Below are 9,301 nucleotides of genomic sequence, written 5' to 3'. Positions count from 1 at the left end.
GTCCCTTGGGCTGTTTGAATGTGTTAAAGGCACTTTATAAAATGATGTTGTTGCTTATCTGTCCACTAAGCCAATGAGAAAAAAGACTGCGCCTATTATTTTGGCTGAGCTCATCAATGCTTCGCAGTCAGTCTCCTGCTATCTCCTTCACTGTTTTGTTTATAGAGGTGTGGAGGCTAGCAGTCCTCTCTACAGGACATGAGGAGTCACTGAATCACACCCTGCCCACAGCAGGTAATTTCTGCAACATCACACGCAAATCTTGGCTCCTCTCACAAAAAGGCTTTTATTGAAGAACTAAAATAAGTTGCAAAATGCAAAGTACAAAAGCAACAGCTAGGTGCTTCATTCAACATACGTAACTAATTCATCTCAGTAATACTGATAAAGTACTGAGCCCTCAATTAACTGTTTCTTAGACTTATAGCGGACAGGATTAAGATAAGACTTATTCACTCCTAGGGACAGCCTGCCTTAATCTTGTTTGCTAGTTATTAGCTAACAAAGCCACCCGCTTCGTGCAAGATAAAATAAATGTTAGACATCAACCCACTGGCACAAGCCTGTCTCCAGGCTGTACGGGTGCCATGTTACAACAGTAGCCAAGCCTGGCAACAGCTACAGGTTATGTTATAATTTTGAAAAAAAGAGCTGCAGCAGAGTCTTAAACACCAACGCAGTTCTTTCAGAGCTGGCAGTGGCTGGTTCAGATTCCACTAATGCAGGGGAGCAGAGTGCTGGGTTCCTGAGGGCAAGCACATGTATTCAGCTCTCTGATTCAGAAGAACGGGGTACAGTGACCTCCTCTCCTCGGGTTAGTTTATCAGATAGAAGAGAATCAGCTGGCAAATGAGGTCAAGGGGAATTACTGTTACAGCATATCGGTTTAGCGAGCGTTATGTGGAAGTCGAGCAGATTCAGGACACTCATTACAAGGAAATAGACTGTGCCTGTGGCCCTCAGCAAATTTGTTTTTCTTCCCCAGAGGTCTCTCACTCTTCTGGTTTTAGAATAAGAAAGGATGAAGGCCAACAAAAGCAGCCAGGATGCCCAGTCGGAAGGAGTTTGCATCTGTTCTGGGGGTCCCACCTGTCTTGGAGTTACAGAGGTCCCAGTTACAGCAGGTGAAGCTGATGTCCGCACCCTTACTGAACTCTGCCTGCACTGCCCTAATGTGACATCGCATATCAGTCCAACAGCGGCGGAGCAGCTGGTTCGTTGCTGAAAACAAAATGAGATAGATTAGTAAAGTATCTAAATAAATCCATCAACAAGCAGTAATCAGGGACATGAGAGAGAGAGAGCTGCAACATGCAGACTTGGCAAGGGGTACAGAGGCTGTACTCGAGGGAATAGGCCCACGGGGGCCAGGACCAAGAGGGCCCATGGAGTGAAGGGTCAGGAGGGCTAACTTCAGGGGGTGAGGGGTCATGGGGGCCAAGTTCAGGGGAGAGAGAGGGGCGGGGGGAAAGGGAGGGAGGGGCCAGGTTTGTGAACACTAACCTGTAGCTTTCCTGTGAAACATTATAGAATTCCTTGTGAAAGATTAAGTACACTGTGATGCCAAGAGTAGCAGGAAGATCTGGGATGCCAGATTTGAGGGCAGTGGAACAGTAAAAGATTTGTTATCACAGACAAAGGCACGGCATATTATCTGAGCCAGTATTTCAACCATTTCCTAAAGAATTCTGTACCCTATGTTTTTAACCCTGTTTCTATCCCAGTTAATATTCAGCTGGTTGAAATCCCTACCATTACTGTTCAGCACTTCTCAGCAATTTATCCTTCTATTCCTTTTATCTCACTTTGACTGTTTGGAGGCCCACGGCAGGCATTTTGCAATCTGATTCCTCAATTTTTATTTCTCAGTTGACACATCCTGAACACAAACCTGTAGCTTTCCAGTGAAACATTAATACCTTGTGAAATATTAAGTACACTGTGATGCCAAGAGTAGCAGGACGTTTATGCTAATAACACAGCGTGGGCATTCAAAGCAAGATAAAAAGATTCGGAAACCAAAGCTTCCTGGAAGCTCGACAAAATGTTTTATGAAACAATGCCTCTTCGAAAATACAATGCAGAAGCAGAAAGCACCCCAGACAACAGACTAGGTGAAGCTCTGAAATACATACCTAGTATGGTAACATTGAGGCAGGCATCCTCTTGCAAGGAACAGTCCTTACGGGTACACTCCGCATCGTTGACGCTATTGCATTCATAACACAAAAGAGCCGAGCCTAGGTGGGAGCCAGACAGAGAAACACAAGACATTAGATGCATAGTTTAAGCTCAACAGGATACCCCCCACAGTGCAGCAGATTCACTCAGTGAACGAGACTGACCCACAGTGCAGCAGATTCACTGAGTGAGCGAGTGACCCACAGTACAGCAGATTCACTCAGTGAACGAGACTGACCCACAGTGCAGCAGATTCACTGAGTGAGCGATTGACCCACAGTACAGCAGATTCACTGAGTGAACGAGACTGACCCACAGTGCAGCAGATTCACTGTGTGAACGAGACTGACCCACAGTGCAGCAGATTCACTGTGTGAACGAGACTGACCCACAGTGCAGCAGATTCACTGAATAAATGAGACTGACCCACAGTGCAGCAGATTCACTGAATGAATGAGACTGACCCACAGTGCAGCAGATTCACTGTGTGAACGAGACTGACCCACAGTGCAGCAGATTCACTTTGTGAAAGAGACTGACCCAGTGCCGCAGGTTCACTGTGGGTGTGAATGAGACTGACCCACAGTGCAGCAGATTCACTGTGTGATCGAGACTGACCCACAGTGCCGCAGATTCACTGTGTGAACGAGACTGACCCACAGCGCAGCAGATTCACTGTGTGAAAGAGACTGACCCACAGCGCAGCAGTTTCAATTTGTGAAAGAGACTGACCCAGTGCCGCAGGTTCACTGTGGGTGTGAATGAGACTGACCCACAGTGCAGCAGATTCACTGCTTTGAGAATGAACTCAGTGCCACTTTCATATGAGTAAATCACACAGATACATCTCCCAGGGGCAGGGTATGTACCCACCCGATATTGACCCTCCATGAGGATTGTCTGTACCATCCCAATTTAGCGTCACCAGGGAGTGTGTCTGTACCTCCCAATTCTAAAATTCCATCAGTTACGTTACCTGCTATAACCTCCCTCAAAGACCAAACCAGACTCACCCACTGAACAAAGAGACAGTAAGAGGAAACTCTTCAGTAATGTGTTTTCCATGGTTCTAGCACACACTCAGCCCTCGCACCTGAGCAAGAGAAAGGCACCATTAGTCAGTGTTTGACATGTTTGTGCTCTGTATTCGAGGTTGGGACACAACCCATTCCTTGATATAAACACACAATCACAGTGAATGGCTCCATAAGAATTAGGAGTAGCTCAACTCAGCCCACTTAAGCCTGCTCCCCCATTCATTAAGGTCATGGCTGATCTGATGTGGCCTCAACTCCACTTTCCTGCCTGTCCTCCATAACCCTTGACTCCCTTGTCCATCAAAAATCTAACAGCCTAGAATATATTCAATGACCCAGCCTCCCCTGCTCTCTGTGGAAGAGAATTCCAATCACTAACAACCCTCAGAGAAGAAATTCCTCCTTATCTCCATTTTAAATGGGAGACCCCTTATTCTGAAACTGTGACCCCCTAGTTCTAGATTCCTCCATGAGGGGAAACATCGTCTCAGCATCCACCCTCTCAAGTCCCCTCAGAATCTTCTTTCAATAAGATAATCTCTCATTCTTCTGAACTCCAGTGAGAATTGGCCCAACCTGCTCAACCTTTCCTGTTTGATTGTATTCTGATTTTCTTAATGTCTGCTACTATCTCCTTAATAATGGATTCCAGCATTTTCCCAATGACAGATATTAGGCTAACTGGCCTAGAGTTTCCTGCTTTCTGTCTCCCTCTGTTCTTGAACAGAGGACCATACTCTCCCAATATACAGTCTCCCCAGTGATACTGTACACTCCTCTGCAACCCCCCCCCCCAGGACTTATTTCCCACAGAGGACTAGTGAGGTGTGATCACCAGTCCAAACTGTTGCTCTCCATGCGTCATATCAACGCTGTCCTCATGTCCTATTATCTTCCTCCCAAACCCATTGTATCAGAACCATGCAATGATTCAGCACAGCAGGAGGCCATCTGGCCCATCATGCCTATACCAGCTCTTCAATTTCTCCCACTTCTCACCATGTTCTCTTCCTACAACTGTAACCTTTCCCTTAAGGATTGATCCAGTTTCTTTTCAGGTAGTTCCTTATCACAACTCACTGTGGAAACATTGGCTTCTCTTCCCATTCTTCTGTCAATCACCTACAATCTGTGTCCCCCGGCTAATGAGCCTACAATCATTGAAACACTCTCCTTTATTTGCTTGAACAAAGCCTTTCAAGGTTTTGAATATAAGATTTTGTCAAATCTCCTTCTCACCTCCTCTGCTCCAGTGAGAACAACCCCTGTTCCTCTAAATCTCTTTGCATAACTGAAGTCCCCATTCCTGGGATCAATCCAGGAATTCACCATCTCAAAGTCAGGTGTCCAGAATAGGACACAATACTGCAGCTGGGGTATAACCAGACACTTGTAGAGGTTTAACACAAGTTCCTTGCTTCTGTGCTCTGTGCCTTATTTATAAAGCCCAAGGTTGTGTGTGCCTTTTTCCCATCCTTCTCACTTCTCTACCATCTTCAAAGACATATGTAAATGCAGCCCTCATGTCTCTGCTCCTCAACCCCCTTTAACATTGTGCATGTAAAGAACCTATATTTTTATTTTTCTTGCACTCCTCTCCCCTCCTCCTCCTCTCCCCCCTCCTCCTCCTCCTCTCCCCCCTCCTCCTCCTCCTCTCCCCCCTCCTCCTCCTCCTCTCCCCCCTCCTCCTCCTCCTCTCCCCCCTCCTCCTCCTCTCCCCCCTCCTCCTCCTCTCCCCCCTCCTCCTCTCCCCCCCCTCCTCTCTCCCCCCCCTCCTCCTCTCCCCCCCTCCTCCTCCTCTCCCCCTCTCCCCTCTCCTCCTCAACCCCTCCCCACCCCCTCCCCCTCTCCTCCCCCTCTCCCTCCCCACCCCCTCTGCTCCTCTCCCCCTCTCCTCCCCACCCCCTCTCCTCCCCTCCCCCTCTCCTCCTCTCCCCCTCTCCTCCCCACCCCCTCTCCTCCCCACCCCCTCTCCTCCTCTCCCCCTCTCCTCCCCACCACCAACTCCCCCTCTCCCCACCACCACCTCCACCCACCACCTCCTCTCCCCCTCCTTTCCCCCCCCCTCCCCTTCCCACCCTCTTTCACCCCCTCCCTCCTCCCTCCCACCCCCGTTCTCCCCCCCTCCCTCCCCTTTCCCCCCCTCCCCCCCCATCTCCCCCCCATCTCCCCCCTCCCCCCCCATCTCCCCCCCATCTCCCCCCTCCCCCCCCATCTCCCCCCCATCTCCCCCCTCCCCCCCCATCTCCCCCATCTCCCCCCTCCCCCCCCATCTCCCCCCCTCCCCCCCCATCTCCCCCCCTCCCCCCCCATCTCCCCCCCTCCCCCCCCATCTCCCCCCCCCATCTCCCCCCCTCCCCCCTCCATCTCCCCCCCATCCCCCCCCTCCCCCACCTCCCACCTCCCCTTCCCCCCCCACCTCCCCTTCCCCCCCCACCTCCCACCTCCCCTTCCCCCCCCCACCTCCCCTTCCCCCCCCACCTCCCCTTTCCCCCCCCACCCCCCCCTCCCACCCCCTTTCCCCCCCCCTCCCACCCCCTTTCCCCCCCCTCCCACCCCCTTTCCCCCCCCTCCCACCCCCTTTCCCCCCCCTCCCACCCCCTTTCCCCCCCCTCCCACCCCCTTTCCCCCCCCCCTCCCACCCCCTTCTCCCCCCCCTCCCACCCCTCCCCTCCCCTTTCCCCCCCTCCCCCCCTCCCCTCCCCTTTCCCCCCCTCCCACCCCTCCCCTCCCCTTTCCCCCCCTCCCACCCCTCCCCTCCCCTTTCCCCCCCTCCCCCCCTCCCGTCTCGGCCAGCCCTTACCCCACTTCCCCTATTTCAACCTTGCACATTTTTTCTCTCAGGATATTTCTATTTTCTTCAATCAAATTTCTATCCCACAGAAACATTAGATCACATTCTCATTTTTTGTTTATTCCAGTGCTATTTTACACAACTTCTCCCTATTCCGACATTTTGATTTCTCTCTCACGCTTCTCACCTGTCAAATCTTCACCACTTCCCTCAACCTCCACAATATACACAGGCCGCAACAGTGACGCCTCTTCTCAGCGTCAACCCAACGGGGGAAAGTCAACAGCGGAGAGGGCACAGCGCAGACTCACACCGCGAGAGGGCGCGGCTCAGACACACGACGCAAAGAGGGCGCGGCGCAGGCTCGCGCCGGGAGCAAGAAAAACAGACTCAACCGAGCAGACCGCAGAGCCGAGACATCAAATGGGAACTGTCAATGCGCAGACTCAAAGTGGGCGGTGATGAGGGAAAGCCTGAATTCAGAGGCCGGTTTCGGCCGATTCAAACCGAGAACAGCAAACTGCACCCCCTGGCGGCAGTAATTATAATCCTCATACTGCGGTAATAGGGTCTCTGTCACTGCGGTGATTATAATCCTCACACTGCGGTAATAGTGTCTCTATCACTGCGGTGATTATAATCCTGACTCTGCGGTAATAGTGTTTCTGTCACTGCGATGATTATAATCCTGACTCTGCGGTAATAGTGTCTCTGTCACTGCGGTAATTATAATCCTGACTCTGCGGTAATAGTGTCTCTGTCACTGCGATGATTATAATCCTGACTCTGCGGTAATAGTGTCTCTGTCACTGCGATGATTATAATCCTGACTCTGCGGTAATAGTGTCTCTGTCACTGCGGTGATTATAATCCTCACTCTGCGGTAATAGTGTCTCTGTCACTGCGGTGATTATAATCCTCACTCTGCGGTAATAGTGTCTCTGTCACTGCGATGATTATAATCCTGACTCTGCGGTAATAGTGTCTCTGTCACTGCGGTGATTATAATCCTGACTCTGCGGTAATAGTGTCTCTGTCACTGCGGTGATTATAATCCTGACTCTGCGGTAATAGTGTCTCTGTCACTGCAGTGATTATAATCCTCACACTGCGGTAATAGTGTCTCTGTCACTGCGGTGATTATAATCCTCACACTGCGGTAATAGTGTCTCTGTCACTGCAGTGATTATAATCCTCACACTGCGGTAATAGTGTCTCTGTCACTGCGGTGATTATAATCCTCACTCTGCGGTAATAGTGTCTCTGTCACTGCGATGATTATAATCCTCACTCTGCGGTAATAGTGTCTCTGTCACTGCAGTGATTATAATCCTCACACTGCGGTAATAGTGTCTCTGTCACTGCGGTGATTATAATGCTGACACTGCGGTAATAGTGTCTCTGTCACTGCGGTGATTATAATCCTCACTCTGCGGTAATAGTGTCTCTGTCACTGCGGTGATTATAATCCTCACACTGCGGTAATAGTGTCTCTGTCACTGCGGTGATTATAATCCTGACTCTGCGGTAATAGTGTCTCTGTCACTGCGGTGATTATAATCCTGACTCTGCGGTAATAGTGTCTCTGTCACTGCGGTGATTATAATCCTGACTCTGCGGTAATAGTGTCTCTGTCACTGCAGTGATTATAATCCTCACACTGCGGTAATAGTGTCTCTGTCACTGCGGTGATTATAATCCTCACACTGCGGTAATAGTGTCTCTGTCACTGCGGTGATTATAATCCTCACACTGCGGTAATAGTGTCTCTGTCACTGCGGTAATTATAATCCTCACACTGCGGTAATAGTGTCTCTGTCACTGCAGTGATTATAATCCTCACACTGCGGTAATAGTGTCTCTGTCACTGCGGTGATTATAATCCTCACTCTGCGGTAATAGTGTCTCTGTCACTGCGATGATTATAATCCTCACTCTGCGGTAATAGTGTCTCTGTCACTGCAGTGATTATAATCCTCACACTGCGGTAATAGTGTCTCTGTCACTGCGGTGATTATAATGCTGACACTGCGGTAATAGTGTCTCTGTCACTGCGGTGATTATAATCCTCACTCTGCGGTAATAGTGTCTCTGTCACTGCGGTGATTATAATCCTCACTCTGCGGTAATAGTGTCTCTGTCACTGCGATGATTATAATCCTCACTCTGCGGTAATAGTGTCTCTGTCACTGCGGTGATTATAATCCTCACTCTGCGGTAATAGTGTCTCTGTCACTGCAGTGATTATAATCCTCACACTGCGGTAATAGTGTCTCTGTCACTGCGGTGATTATAATCCTGACTCTGCGGTAATATTGTCTCTGTCACTGCGATGATTATAATCCTCACTCTGCGGTAATATTGTCTCTGTCACTGCGATGATTATAATCCTCACACTGCGGTAATAGTGTCTCTGTCACTGCGATGATTATAATCCTCACTCTGCGGTAATAGTGTCTCTGTCACTGCAGTGATTATAATCCTCACACTGCGGTAATAGTGTCTCTGTCACTGCGGTGATTATAATCCTCACTCTGCGGTAATAGTGTCTCTGTCACTGCGATGATTATAATCCTCACTCTGCGGTAATAGTGTCTCTGTCACTGCAGTGATTATAATCCTCACACTGCGGTAATAGTGTCTCTGTCACTGCGGTGATTATAATGCTGACACTGCGGTAATAGTGTCTCTGTCACTGCGGTGATTATAATCCTCACTCTGCGGTAATAGTGTCTCTGTCACTGCGGTGATTATAATCCTCACTCTGCGGTAATAGTGTCTCTGTCACTGCGATGATTATAATCCTCACTCTGCGGTAATAGTGTCTCTGTCACTGCAGTGATTATAATCCTCACACTGCGGTAATAGTGTCTCTGTCACTGCGGTGATTATAATGCTGACACTGCGGTAATAGTGTCTCTATCACTGCGGTGATTATAATCCTGACTCTGCGGTAATAGTGTCTCTGTCACTGCGATGATTATAATCCTCACTCTGCGGTAATAGTGTCTCTGTCACTGCAGTGATTATAATCCTCACACTGCGGTAATAGTATCTCTGTCACTGCGGTGATTATAATGCTCACACTGCGGTAATAGTGTCTCTATCACTGCGGTGATTATAATCCTGACTCTGCGGTAATAGTGTCTCTGTCACTGCGGTGATTATAATCCTCACTCTGTGGTAATAGTGTCTCTGTCACTGTGGTGATTATAATCCTCACACTGCGGTAATAGTGTCTCTGTAGCTGCGGTGATTATAATCCTCACTCTGCGGTAATAGTGTCTCT

At 49.4% G+C, this 9,301-nt stretch overlaps 1 protein-coding gene across 1 annotated transcript; it reads right to left on the bottom strand.

The window, feature by feature from the left end:
- Nucleotides 1-267: 267 nt before the first annotated feature.
- On the bottom strand, nucleotides 268-6,454 carry LOC144684696 (CD59 glycoprotein-like). The gene is made up of 4 exons (XM_078548819.1): nucleotides 6,200-6,454; nucleotides 3,195-3,274; nucleotides 2,136-2,240; nucleotides 268-1,221 (listed from the first exon to the last, which is right to left on the bottom strand). Exons 2-4 carry the CDS (start codon nucleotides 3,244-3,246, stop codon nucleotides 1,007-1,009), a joined length of 372 nt encoding a protein of 123 aa, XP_078404945.1. The 5' UTR covers nucleotides 3,247-3,274; nucleotides 6,200-6,454; the 3' UTR covers nucleotides 268-1,006.
- Between the last annotated feature and the right edge of the window lie 2,847 nt (nucleotides 6,455-9,301).

Source organism: Cetorhinus maximus, chromosome 9 (genome assembly GCF_964194155.1).
Source record: "Cetorhinus maximus chromosome 9, sCetMax3.hap1.1, whole genome shotgun sequence".
NCBI lineage: Eukaryota > Metazoa > Chordata > Chondrichthyes > Lamniformes > Cetorhinidae > Cetorhinus > Cetorhinus maximus.
Note: the sequence above shows the minus strand (reverse complement) of the source record. Positions and strands in the feature narration are given on the sequence as shown.

What these genes read in the sequence shown, in the direction of transcription:
- LOC144684696 (XM_078548819.1), bottom strand. Translation starts at nt 3,246, where the DNA reads ATGGAAAACACATTACTGAAGAGTTTCCTCTTACTGTCTCTTTGTTCA. An exon ending in ACTGTCTCTTTGTTCAGTGG is followed by an intron (nt 2,241 to 3,194) that starts GTGAGTCTGGTT and finishes GCTCCCACCTAG; the next exon opens with GCTCGGCTCTTTTGTGTTAT. An exon ending in CCTCAATGTTACCATACTAG is followed by an intron (nt 1,222 to 2,135) that starts GTATGTATTTCA and finishes TTTTGTTTTCAG; the next exon opens with CAACGAACCAGCTGCTCCGC.